Source organism: Pseudophryne corroboree, chromosome 5, assembly GCF_028390025.1.
Source record: "Pseudophryne corroboree isolate aPseCor3 chromosome 5, aPseCor3.hap2, whole genome shotgun sequence".
In the NCBI taxonomy this organism is placed as follows: Eukaryota; Metazoa; Chordata; class Amphibia; order Anura; family Myobatrachidae; genus Pseudophryne; species Pseudophryne corroboree.
The window spans coordinates 838,073,533-838,086,539 of record NC_086448.1 but is presented as its reverse complement, the minus strand read 5'-3'; the positions used below and the strand labels follow the sequence as shown (position 1 = coordinate 838,086,539).

The following is a 13,007-nucleotide window of genomic DNA, read 5'->3' as shown; positions in this document are numbered from 1 at the left end:
GTTTGCCCCCAGTAGATGCCCCCGCTGCATTAAGGAAGAAAAAAAACATACTTACCGAGCCCCGTTCCCGCTTCCAGACCACTGCAGTCCTCCTCTTGGCGTCCGCTCCTCAGCACTATGAGAGAGACGTCATGACTGACGTCTCTCACATAGCGCACGCCGCACAGTGACAGCGCCGGAAGCTGGAGCTCATTACTGAGCTCCTGCCTCGGGCTGCCGCTGTGCAGGGAGACGGGCGCCCGCTGGTAACACAATCTCAGCGGGCGCCCGTCATCTCCCTGTGCGGCGCCGGGGGAGAATGGGGGACGGAGGCCACAAATGACAGGGAAGGGGGGGGGGGGGGCGAGTGCCCCCCCCCCCTGGATCCGCCACTGCCCACAGTGCCAGATATACATATGCCCCACAGTGCCAGATATACATATGCCCCACAGTGCCAGATATACATATGCCCCACAGTGCCAGTTATACATATGCCCCACAGTGTCAGATATACATATGCCCCACAGTGCCAGATATACATATGCCCCACAGTGCCAGATATACATATGCCCCACAGTGCCAGATATACATATGCCCCACAGTGCCAGATATACATATGCCCCACAGTGCCAGATATACATATGCCCCAGAGTGCCAGATATACATATGCCCCAGAGTGCCAGATATACATATGCCCCAGAGTGCCAGATATACATATGCTCCAGAGTGCCAGATATACATATGCCCCAGAGTGCCAGATATACATATGCCCCAGAGTGCCAGATATACATATGCCTCAGAGTGCCAGATATACATATGCCTCACAGTGCCAGATATACATATGCCCCACAGTGCCAGATATACATATGCCCCACAGTGCCAGACATACATATGCCCCACAGTGCCAGACATACATATGCCCCACAGTGCCAGATATACATATGCCCCACAGTGCCAGATATACATATGCCTCACAGTGCCAGATATACATATGCCCCACAGTGCCAGTTATACATATGCCTCACAGTGCCAGATATACATATGCCCCACAGTGCCAGTTATACATATACCCCACAGTGCCAGATATACATATGCCACACCCACCCCTCCCACCTCCCTCCCTCCCGCTGCTGCTGTGTCAGGGTCGGGAGAGGAGAGCGTAGCGCGGTTCCATTCCTCAGTGCTGCTCAGTCAGACTCTGATGGTCTCCAGCGGTGGCGTGTATCTTCTCAAATGAGGCACCATTTCGTTAGCCAATCATAGCTTGCGGACCGGCAGCCAATCAGGTGCTGCGGCTTCCGGTCCGCGAGCTCTAACGAACCGGTGTTCAGTTGAGAAGATACACGCCGCTGACGGAGACCTAAGTCTGACTGAGCAGCACTGAGGGACGGGACCGCGCTGCACATCAGCGGCTTTTACAGTAATAGCCGCTAATGGCAGCTATGGTGTTTGTGAGTGGCGGCCCGCGGGTATGGCGTACCGGCGGCCAGATTCTTAACGGTACGCCGTACCCGAGCGTACCGCCACACTTGCAGGCCTGGTCTCTCCTATCCAGATCTGTGACTCTATGACTTAGAGCTCCTAGCCACGCCCACGTTAGCAAATGAGTCAGAGTCACAGATCTGGACAAATATATAGGAGATCTTATATCTTTCAGTGTTTGAGCAGGTCAGAAAAATACAAGAACCTAGTCCCGCAAATCTCTTCTTCAGTAGTCCTTGTAAGCACAGATAACCAATGCTTTCCTGTTGAAAGAAACAGTTTTTGCTTAGATGGTGTCACACAAGCAGATTTTGGTGTAGGGCCGCTTCTAGGAAGATGCTTGCAGCTTTAGTCCAGCAGGAAAGCCGCTGAGACAAGTACAAGTGGTGTGTAATAAGTTTCCGGATGTGCAGTACATAGGTAGAGTAGACACAATCGGACAGTCTGGTAGTGGACTGTAATCTCTGACAAAAAGTTCCTGTGAAATGTCAGAGCACAGAACTATACATAAGCAGCACTGCACACCGAAGAAATCAACACATTCCCTTCCTTCACAAACTCATTACGGAGCTCAGCAGAGGCCACTGGAGATCCACGATCTTCTACCACTACAAGAGTGGTCTGCAACAGCTGGAGAGTTTTGGCCAACTGCAAGCTGCTTTTGGGGAGAAAGCACTGTCCCGAACCACTGTGTTTGAGTGGGTTGCAGAATTTTGGCACTGGAGATGGTCGCTGTGTCTATCATTACAGAGGACAACGTTGCTGCCATGTGAGCCATAGAAGAGGTGGACACCAGGTTGACCGTGGTCCAGTTAGAGAAGGAGATAGGCTGCTTGATACGCCAAGAAAAACTTGGCTAGAGCAAGGTTTCTGCACGCTGGGTGCCCCATCGGCTGACTCAAGAGCAGGAGGAGGCTCCGATGACTTGGTGCCTCAACATGCTGGCCAGGTTTGATGGCGGTCTGTACACAACAGAAGTCCTCTGCAACGGTCACATCAGCCATTTCTCCCCATCACGAAAAACATTTGGAATAACTGACGAACTGGTCGCCTGGGCATTTTCCAGCTTGTGTGACACCACCCTAAATCTAGGCTGACAACAACCAGGTAAAGTTCAGTACTTTATTCAGCCCACCAAATACAGGTACATACCTTCTAGGCTCCAGGGTCTGCACCGTAATTATCTTTTCAAAGTTGGTGACGAAAGCTTCCAGCCACTGCTGCAAGTAATTCAGATCTTTCTGCAAGAGAGAGACACAGAGAGGTGAGCAGGGAACCGTACAAGTGGCTGCGCTAGGACATAGAAAAACACACGGAGGCGCTGCGGCTATTCCCACGGGAAGAGTCATCGCAGGATTAAGCCTGAAACCAGAGTCTCTGCTCCCCGCAGAAAACTCACACACAACAAGGAATACCACACAAAGGGGTCAGACGTATTTATCTATCTGGGGAATGTAATGGCGGTAAGTGGCGGTCGTTCTGTGCATAACACCGGAGATCACTGATGCAAGGAGTATATCATCTTGCGCCAGACAGCGAGCACAGGCATCTGAGGCTACAGCCTTACCACACCTCCCGTTGCTCAACTTCTCCTCATCAATCCCGACGAAATAACAGGACCTCTTCATGCAACAATGGGGGGGAATATTTTTCTCAACATACAATTTTTTATTTCTACAACCTAATGCAAGATTAGGTTATGAAACTCGCAGACTCCGTGCGGATGTGCACACCCAAGAATACGCTAACCCAATAAGAAATTCTAAATCGCGGTACCCACGGTGAGAGTGGGCGAATTTTCTACTGAATGCGATCTTCGTTAGCAGAATGGTAGAAGGCTGTTACTGAGCATAAGGAAAGTACCAAATGGCCGATTACTGCATCGTTTTACATTAGTAAATTACATATTTCATTTAATTACAAACGAATGAAAAAAAAAAAAAATGAAAGAAAAATAGGAAAATAAAGATGTTTTGGGGATAATATGAAAAGACTTTAGATTTTTACCCCAAATATGCAAAGAAAAAAAAAATCTAAAAACAAAATAATTATTTTTCTTTGTAATAAATTCGTTAAACAAATTTGGGGTGCATAATCTGGTGAAAAAGTTGCCTTTGTGGTAATTTGAGATTTTTTTTTTAACCCAAATTACATATAATTATTGGCCCAATTAAGCTAATTGAAAACTTCAAATGCCTAATTAGTCATTGGGGGTCCCAACTTTGTTTCCTTTGAAAGCAGCAGTTAGTGACATGGTCTATATACCGGTCACTATCTCCTGTCCTATATCCCTGTAGGACTGGTTCCCACGCAGCAGCACATGGGTGGTGCCCCGCTCCGGCCGCAGCCCTTAGCAGCTGCCTATAACAACCCCAGCTCTGAGGAGGACACTTCCAGGTAGTGACCTATTACAGTCAGGAGAGTCATTACTGCGATAGTTCCTCAGGAAGGGCTGGCTCTCTCTCTAGCTGAGGGAGCTGCTGGGCGGCTCATCCACTGTCACTATAACGTCTCCCTTATTGTGCAGAGCTGCCGGCGGCTCGGAGAGAAGACCCCACACCTTCATATACAGGCTCATCCTCCATAAGTGATACCTATCAAGCTGCTCTCTTCCACAGAACTCACAGCGTCGTACAGGATGTGACCTATCGGATCAGGCCATCAGAACCCTTCATGCAATAGGTTTTTTCCCGTCACCGTCAGCTGTACATCCGTCAGAGGATAGGGGTCATGAAATGAAGCAGATATGGACTACGTCACGCCGGCGGAATCTTATCCACGACTTATAGCACACGTTTGCTAGATCTTATCATAGTGCACACAGATCACGTCACAGAGGCCACACATGCAGAATTCTGCAGAGTCTGCAGCCAGAGGTAGATTCTGCCCAACAGATGTGGCCCTAACGGCACCTGAAGGAGCCCCCCTCCTCCACAGCACTCCACGTTTATTATACAGGCCCCATCCCATGAATATCACACGCTCATCTCCATGCAAACTACTACCAATGAGCCGAGCACAACCAATAGACTCCTGCAATCTCCCCTGGACCCAGAAGACCCCTGAACGGCTTCCTGAAAGACCGGAGAGCATGGAAATATATCCTTCCCTCCATCCTCACAACCTTTTACATATATCAGCAGTCATCAATGACCAGCTTCATGTGTGCGTTTCTACACACACCGTCACAAATCATTCACCAAGTCCCGGGAAACCAGCAACCGACAGCAGAGTGCACATTATACATCTCTTCTTCTGGCACCTGGATACAATACCTGAACGTCTGCAGTGTCCACTTCTACGATAGATAGATAGATAGATAGATAGATAGATAGATAGATAGATAGATAGATAGATAGATAGATAGATAGATAGATAGATAGATAGATAGATGTGTAACATAACTTGCAGGACAGGGTTACAGTCTTCTTCCCTTTTCTTGCAGCCATACACGGGCTAGTTACCTGACCGGGATGCAGAGGTCTCGTCCAGTCGCTTGGCCCCATCACCTTAGCGGCCAGGTTAGAGAGAATCATCCCTGTGGTGGGGTGTAATGCATGGGGGCCGCTGACAATGGGGCACAGAGAGAGAGGGGGGCCAGCAGCGTTACTGACAGACCAGACTTCAGAGAATGAAGATTATACGAGAGCCCCAGGAAATGCTCAGTCAGAGGAGTCATCGCAACACTTCCTCTGCTATCCGAGCATCGCAACCACCACAGACAGGCTGGCCGCGAGATACACAGCACCCCTCTACCCCCCGAGCGTGCCCACAGGGGGCTCTCACCTGACACACCCCACCCCTGTGCCACACCCCACAGAAGCTATTCCTGCTCCCAGAAATCAAAAACCATCATTTATAAAACATTGCTACTTGCAAATCACCACAACAGTGTCACAGCTAGCTGCCCCTTGTGTGTCTATTACAATCTGTTATACAATCATTTGTGCTCTGCTGTAAATACCAGGAAGAGCTTTTATTGTGGGCACCAAACGTTTGCTCTGACTTCATCCATTTCAACCTCTCCTCAAACACCTCGCTCCCGGTGCCCTTCTGATGGGGTGCGGATCATTGGGACAACCCTAAGTAGGTTGACCACTGTTGGCCGACAGTAGCTAGGTAGACGCCTGAAATAGGTCAACACGGTCATGAAGGTGACATGAAAAAATGTCGACATGAGCTTTTTTGAATTTTTTTTGGGTGTCGTTTTCTTCGTAAAGTGACCGGGAACTCCAATTAATGCACCATGTTCCCTCGCATGGCTTGTGGGGCACGGTGTCTCGCTGCGCTCGGCACAGGTTACTATTCCCAAACGTAGTCCACGTGGATCGTAAAGTAAGAAAAAGTTTAAAAAAATAGAAAAAATAGGAATTTAATACCTACCGGTAATTCTTTTTCTCCTAGTCCGTAGTGGATACTGGGGTTCTGTACTTTAGTACCATGGGGTATAGACCGGGTCCACTGGAGCCTGGCCCTTTAAAACCTTTAGTGTGTGTGTGTGTGCTGGCTCCACCCCTCTATGCCCCTCCTACCAGTCTCAGTCTAGGAAAATTGTGCCCGAGGAGACTGACATACCATGAGAGAAGAAAACAGATAAAACTGCGGTGAGGCAACAAGCCAACACACAACCATAATTGAAAGGAGGGCGCTAACCAAAACAGAGGATAGCAACACCAACCTAACCAGGATAGCACCGCTATCCCAACAACATAATGGGACCGCAACGCCGGTCCAACCAAATACTTACACAGGTAAGCAGGAACGAAGCACTGAGGCGGGCGTCCAGTATCCACTATGGACTACGAGAAAAGGAATTACCGGTAGGTACTAAATTCCTATTTTCTCTTACGTCCTAGTGGATACTGGGATCTTGTACTTTAGTACCATGGGGAAGTCCCAAAGCTCCCAAATGGGTGGGAGAGTGCCGAGACACATGTAAAACCACCTGACCAAACTAAAGGTCATCCTTGGCCAAGGTATCGAACCTATACAATTTTACAAACGTGTTCGAACCAGACCAAGTTGCAGCTCGGGAAAATTGCAGGGCCGATAAACCCCAGGCAGCCACCCAGGAAGACCCCACCAACCTCGTCGAGTGGGCCTGAATAGACGTTGGCAAGGGCAGAGCCGCCAAAGTATAGGCCTGTTGAATGTTCAACCTGAGCCAGCGAGCAATAGATTGCTTAGAAGCCGGCCGACCAATCTTGGAGGAATCATGAAGGACTAACAGCGAGTCAGATTTCAGATGACGGGCCGTCCTTTTCACATAAATCTTCAGGGCCCTGACCACATCCAAGGACACAGGACTAACGGAAGCGTCAGACAACACTGGAACCACAATGGGTTGATTCACATGAAAAGCTGATACTACTTTCAGGAAAAAATGAGGACAGGTCCTAAGTTCTGCCTTGTTTTCATGAAATATCAAATAAGAGCTCTTACAGGATAAGGCCCCCAATTCAGAGACACATCACTGTCTTCCAGGTGAGGAATTTTAACCCCACCCTATGTAATGGTTCAAACCGGTCCGACTGAAGTAAGGACAAAACCACATTGAGATCCCACGGAGCCATGGGAGGAACAAAGGGCAGTTGCATATGAAGAACTCCTTTAAGGAAAGTCTGTACTTCCGGCAACGCAGCAAGCGGTTTCTGGAAGAAAACAGAAAGCGCCGAAATCTGGACTTTAATGGAGCCCGATCGTAGGCCCAAATCCACTTCCGTTTGCAGGAAAAGTAAAAAATGACCAATTTTAAATACCACGGGAGAAACCTTTCTACTTTCACACCAGGAAACATACTTCTTCCAGATACGATGATAGTGTTTTGACGTCACCATCTTCCTGGCCTGGACCATAGTGGAGATAACCCTGGAGGGAAGACCTTTCCTTGCTAGAATCTCCCTCTCAACATCCAAGCCATCAAACGTAGCCGCTGTAAGTCTGGATAAACGAACGGACCTTGCTGAAGAAGATCCCTTCGAAGGGGCAGAGGCCAAGGATCCTCCAAATCCATGGTTAGGAGGTGCGAGTACCAAGCCAGTCGACGCCAATCCGGGGCAATTAGAATTGCTTGAACGCTTTCATTTCTTAGTCTTTTTAGAACCCTCGGTATTAGCGGTAGAGGAGGGAACAGGTACACAAACTGGTGCATCCACTGTGTCGTCAGCGAATCCACTGCAACAGCCTGAGGATCCCTCGTCCTGGAACAGTAACTGCGTAGCTTCTTGTTGAGAAGAGAAGCCATGAGATCTATCTGCGGACAGCCCCACCCGTGAATTAACTGTTGAAACACCTGGGGATGTAGGCCCCATTCCCCCAGATGGAGGATGTGTCTGCTGAGGAAGTTGGCTTCCCAATTGTCCACTCCTGGAATGAATATGGCTGAGATGGCCCTTGCGTTGGCCTCCACCCAGACGAGTATTTTTGACACCTCTCATTTCACCGCTCTGCTTTTTGTTCCCCTTGTCGGTTTATGTACGACTCCGCCGTGGCGTTGTCTGATTGAACCTGGATCGCCTGATCCTTCAGGAGGTGGGACACTTGCAGAAGAGCATTGTAAATCGCCCTGAGTTCCAGGATGTTTATCGGCAGAGCAGATTCCTGAACTGACCATGTCCCCTGGAATTGGGCCCACTGGATCACAGTCCCTCAACCCCGGGGGCTGGCATCCATTGTCAGTAGAATCCACGAATGGATATTGAAATTCCTGCCTTCTACCAGGTGAGGAACTTGTAGCCACCATAATAGAGAAATTCGGGATTTCGGAGATAAGGTCACTTCCTGATGCATGTGAAGGTGAGACCCTGACCATTTGTTCAGCAGATACAGCTGAAATAGCCGGGCATGAAATCTGCTGTATTGGAGTGCCTCATAAGCAGCTACCATCCTGCCCAACAAGCGTATGCAAAGATGTATCAATACCTTGCGAGGACGGAGCACTGAGCAGACCATAGCTTGAATAGCCAAGGCCTTGTCCATCGGAAGAAATACCTTCTGAGACACCGTATCCAATATCATTCCCAGGAACTAAAGACGTTGGGTTGGTTCCAGGTGAGATTTCTGGAAATTTAGGATCAACCCATGATCCGTAAGCAGGCGAGTCGTCAGATCGATGCTGTGCAATAGATGCTCCCTGGACATAGCCTTTATCAGAGATCGTCCAAGTAGGGGACTATATTGACTCCCAACATGCGCAGTTACAGCATCATCTCCGCCATGACTTTGGTGAAGACCCTCGGAGCTGTGGACAGGCCAAAGGGCAAGGCCTGAAACTGGAAGTGGTCGTCCAAGATGGCGAACCTGAGGTAAGCCTAATGAGGGAGACACATGGTAATGTGTAGGTAAACGTCCTAGACATCTAGGGATACCAGGAATTCCCCCTCCTCCAGACCGGACACCACTGCCCTTAGGGATTCCATCTTGAATTTGAACACTCGCAGATACGGGTTCAGAGACTTCAGGTTTAAGATGGGTCGCACCGAACAGTCTGGTTTTGGAACAACAAAAAGACTGGAGTGAAAACCCCTGTTGTGTAAAGGAGGCGGTACCGGAACCACTACTACTCTCCACAAAAGTTTTTGAATGGCCTCATGCAAGGTAACTTTTGGTGCAAGCAAAACTGGTAAGCCAGATTTGAAAAATCTGTGAGGAGGAAGTGCTTGAAATTCCAGCCGGTATCCCTGGGAAATGAGGTCCATCACCCAAGGATCCCAGGCAGGACTTTGACCACACGTGGGCGAAGTGGTGAAGGCGAGCACCTACCTGAAAACCACCTTGCTGCTGGGGCCAACAGTCACGCGGAAGGCTTAGCAGCAGGGGATCTGGTGGTCTGCCCCAGGGAGACAGCAGTTGCAGGTTTACGGGACTTACCACGAGATCCTCTGGGAGTGGTGGAGAACCCTCGTCCCTGCTTCTGTACCTTGCCACACAAAAGGACTGCAAGGAGGGTCCTGTGTAAGAACGTCAAGCAGGTGGCGCAGCCGATGGCAGATAGGTAGACTTACCCTCCTTTGCCTGGGAGATTCATTTATTCGTCTCCAAACAAGGCATCACCTGTAAAGGGAAAATTTTTAACACCTTTTTTTGAATCAGCGTCCGCTGACCATTGACGTAACCACAGAGCTCTGCGTGCTGAAACAGCCATAGCAGTAGTGCGGCCATTTATCTTACACAACTCTTTAATGGCCTCACTCATAAAATTTGCAGCATCCTGTATGTGTTGCAGCAGAGTAAAGACCTCATCCCAGGGCAAGGAGTCCAAACTGTCGATAACGTTATCAGACCACTTGACTATCGCCCTGGAAATCTAACCACAAACAATTGTGGGGCGCTGTGCTGCGCCTGCTGCCGTATATATTGCCTCAAGCATGGTCTTAATTTTACGGTCAGCTGGCTCTTTTAGGGATATAGCCTCTAGCACCGGCAGTACCAATTTCTTAGTCAGTCTGGATACAGACGTATCGACTGACGAGGGGTTTTCCCACACCTTCCTGTCCTCAGATGGGAGGGGAAAGGTAATTAAAATCCTCTGAGGAATTTGTAATTTTTTTTATCAGGGTTTAAACATGCCTCCCTGGCCATGGAATTTAATTCTTTAGCCACAGGAAAAGTTGCTGAGGTCTTTGGTGTAAAATTAAAGTATAACTCCTCATCTGGTTCTGCCTCCTGATCCGTTATGTGAAGGATCTCTCTTACAGCAAAAATTATGGCCTCCACCCCATTGGATAGAGAGCTGTCCTCATCCACATCATCATCATCATCTACATCAGGTTGGTCAGAATCAGACTGGAGCACCTGTGGCAGTGAGCATTTATGTGAAACCAACAGAGGAGGTTGAGAAGCATTCTTGGTATCTGCTGCTTTGGCCTCACAATCAATAGTGTTTTTTTAACACCTGTCTCTCTCTTTTGGCTGCAGCTAATTCTGAATTTACGTTCTGCATCATGCTTCTAAAACTATCTAGCCAGTCAGATGCCTGTGAAGTGTGTCCCTGTGGAGATAAGGAGCACTGGTCACTCATGAGGGACCCCGCTGAAGACGGGGTTGAGTTACAAGCAGCACACATAACCATGTCAAAAGACATCTTACACAAAACTGTAATACAGCTAAGCCCACTGACCAACATCTCCACACAGACCCTAGAGAGCCCCTGAAGTGACACTGATGAGCGGACACCAGCACACAGAGGTACAATGTGTAACTAAGTGTATGACCAGACAGTAGTGCAGCGGCGCTACCGCTAGCGTGCCCCACCCCCCGTCTATGACCCCCTGGTACCAGTACAGAGTCCTGTAGCAGCGTGGGTCTCTGGAGGAGAAGCGTACATGCAGCTTGATGAACCGCAGCGCTGGCAATGACGCCTTCCCTAATGGCGTGCGGTCCCTGATCAATAGATTATACTGGCCATGTTACCAAAAACATCAGAATATGCAATACAGTACACACAAAGCCTTGAGACAGTGAGCACTAAGGGACATCAGCTCAGAGCCAGTTTGCCCGCAGCGGACACCGCAGCTCTGGGCCCATGACCGCCATGCAACTTGCCGCCAAAACTGACAGGGAACCCGCTAGCCGGGACCCCGGTGTAACACTCACCGCACCTTGTACTTCGGCATCTGTTAGAGGGTGGCGGCTAGCTGCTGGTGCGGGCACACACACTAGCGATGTGTGATCGGTACCTCAGGAGCTCAGTGTCCTGTCAGCTGGGATTACGAACCATTAACCCTCTGGAGGTTGGTTCGGTCCCCCCCTCTAAGTCCTACAAAGCAGGTAGCCTGGTTGCCAACCAGGTCTACTTGAAAATAATACAATAAAAACATAGGATACTCTCTGGAGCTCCACAAAAATGCAACCGGCTCCTTGGGCACATTTTTCTGAACCGAGTCTGATAGGAGGGGCATAGAGGGGAGGAGCCAGCACACATATACACACTAAAGGTTTTAAAAAGTGACAGGCTCCAGTGGATCCGATCTATACCCCATGGTACTAAAGTACAGAACCCCAGTATCCACTAGGACGTAAGAGAAAAATGTTAAAACTCATGTCGACCTTTTCATGTGTAGGCCTTTGCCAGGTCAACCTACTGACCAATGTCGACCTTCAGCAGTCAACCTAAAGACCGGATACCTTCTCATGTACTCTCCCACCTTTGGGTCTATCACCTCTCAGCTCCTCCACTTCCTCTCTCCTAATGCTGCCACATAGCCCATCACTTCCACCTGTACCTCTACTCTTCCCCTCCTCCCTAATCACACCCTCCAGCCTGCACACCCTGTCCTCCTCCCCCTGTGGGTCTATCACCTCTCAGCTCCTCCACTTCCTCTCTCCTAATGCTGCCACATAGCCCATCACTTCTACCTGTACCTCTACTCTTCCCCTCCTCCCTAATCTCACCCTCCAGCCTGCACACCCTGTCCTCCTCCCCCTGTGGGTCTATCACCTCACAGCTCCTCCACTTCCTCTCTCCTGTTGCTGCCACATAGCCCATCACTTCCACCTGTACCTCTACTCTTCCCCTCCTCCCTAATCTCACCCTCCAGCCTGCACACCCTGTCCTCCTCCCCCCTGTGGGTCTATCACCTCTCAGCTCCTCCACTTCCTCTCTCCTAATGCTGCCACATAGCCCACCACTTCTACCTGTACCTCTACTTTTCCCCTCCTACCTAATCTCACCCTCCAGCCTGCACACCCTGTCCTCCTCCCCCTGTGGGTCTATCACCTCACAGCTCCTCCACTTCCTCTCTCCTGTTGCTGCCACATAGCCCATCACTTCCACCTGTACCTCTACTCTTCCCCTCCTCCCTAATCTCACCCTCCAGCCTGCACACCCTGTCCTCCTCCCCCCTGTGGGTCTATCACCTCTCAGCTCCTCCACTTCCTCTCTCCTGATGCTGCCACATAGCCCACCACTTCCACCTGTACCTCTACTCTTCCCCTCCTCCCTAATCTCACCCTCCAGCCTGCACACCCCGTCCTCCTCCCCCTGTGGGTCTATCACCTCTCAGCTCCTCCACTTCCTCTCTCCTAATGCTGCCACATAGCCCATCACTTCCACCTGTACCTCTACTCTTCCCCTCACCCCCTAATCTCACCCTCCAGCCTGCACACACTGTCCTCCTCCCCCTGTGGGTCTATCACCTCTCAGCTCCTCCACTTCCTCTCTCGTGATGCTGCCACATAGCCCATCACTTCCACCTGTACCTCTACTCTTCCCCTCCTCCCTAATCTCACCCTCCAGCCTGCACACCCTGTCCTCCTCCCCCTGTGGGTGTATCACCTCACAGCTCCTCCACTTCCTCTCTCCTAATGCTGCCACATAGCCAATTACTTCCACCTGTACCTCTACTCTTCCCCTCCTCCCTAATCTCACCCTCCAGCCTGCACACCCTGTCCTCCTCCCCCTGTGGGTCTATCCCCTCTCAGCTCCTCCACTTCCTCTCTCCTAATGCTGCCACATAGCCCACCACTTCCACCTGTGCCTCTACTCTTCCCCTCCTCCCTCATCTCACCCTCCAGTCTGCACACCCTGTCCTCCTCCCCCTCTGGGT

The 13,007-nt window shown here is 50.0% G+C and overlaps 1 protein-coding gene across 3 annotated transcripts in view; it reads right to left on the bottom strand.

The window, feature by feature from the left end:
- Positions 1 to 13,007, bottom strand: part of NBEAL2 (neurobeachin like 2) — a 236,199-nt gene that overhangs the window by 122,333 nt on the left and 100,859 nt on the right. For all 3 annotated transcript variants that reach the window (XM_063924601.1, XM_063924602.1, XM_063924603.1), the window contains exon 2: positions 2,614 to 2,702. In XM_063924601.1, coding sequence (XP_063780671.1) covers positions 2,614 to 2,702 — 89 coding nt within the window. The remainder of the gene's footprint in view (positions 1 to 2,613; positions 2,703 to 13,007) is intronic.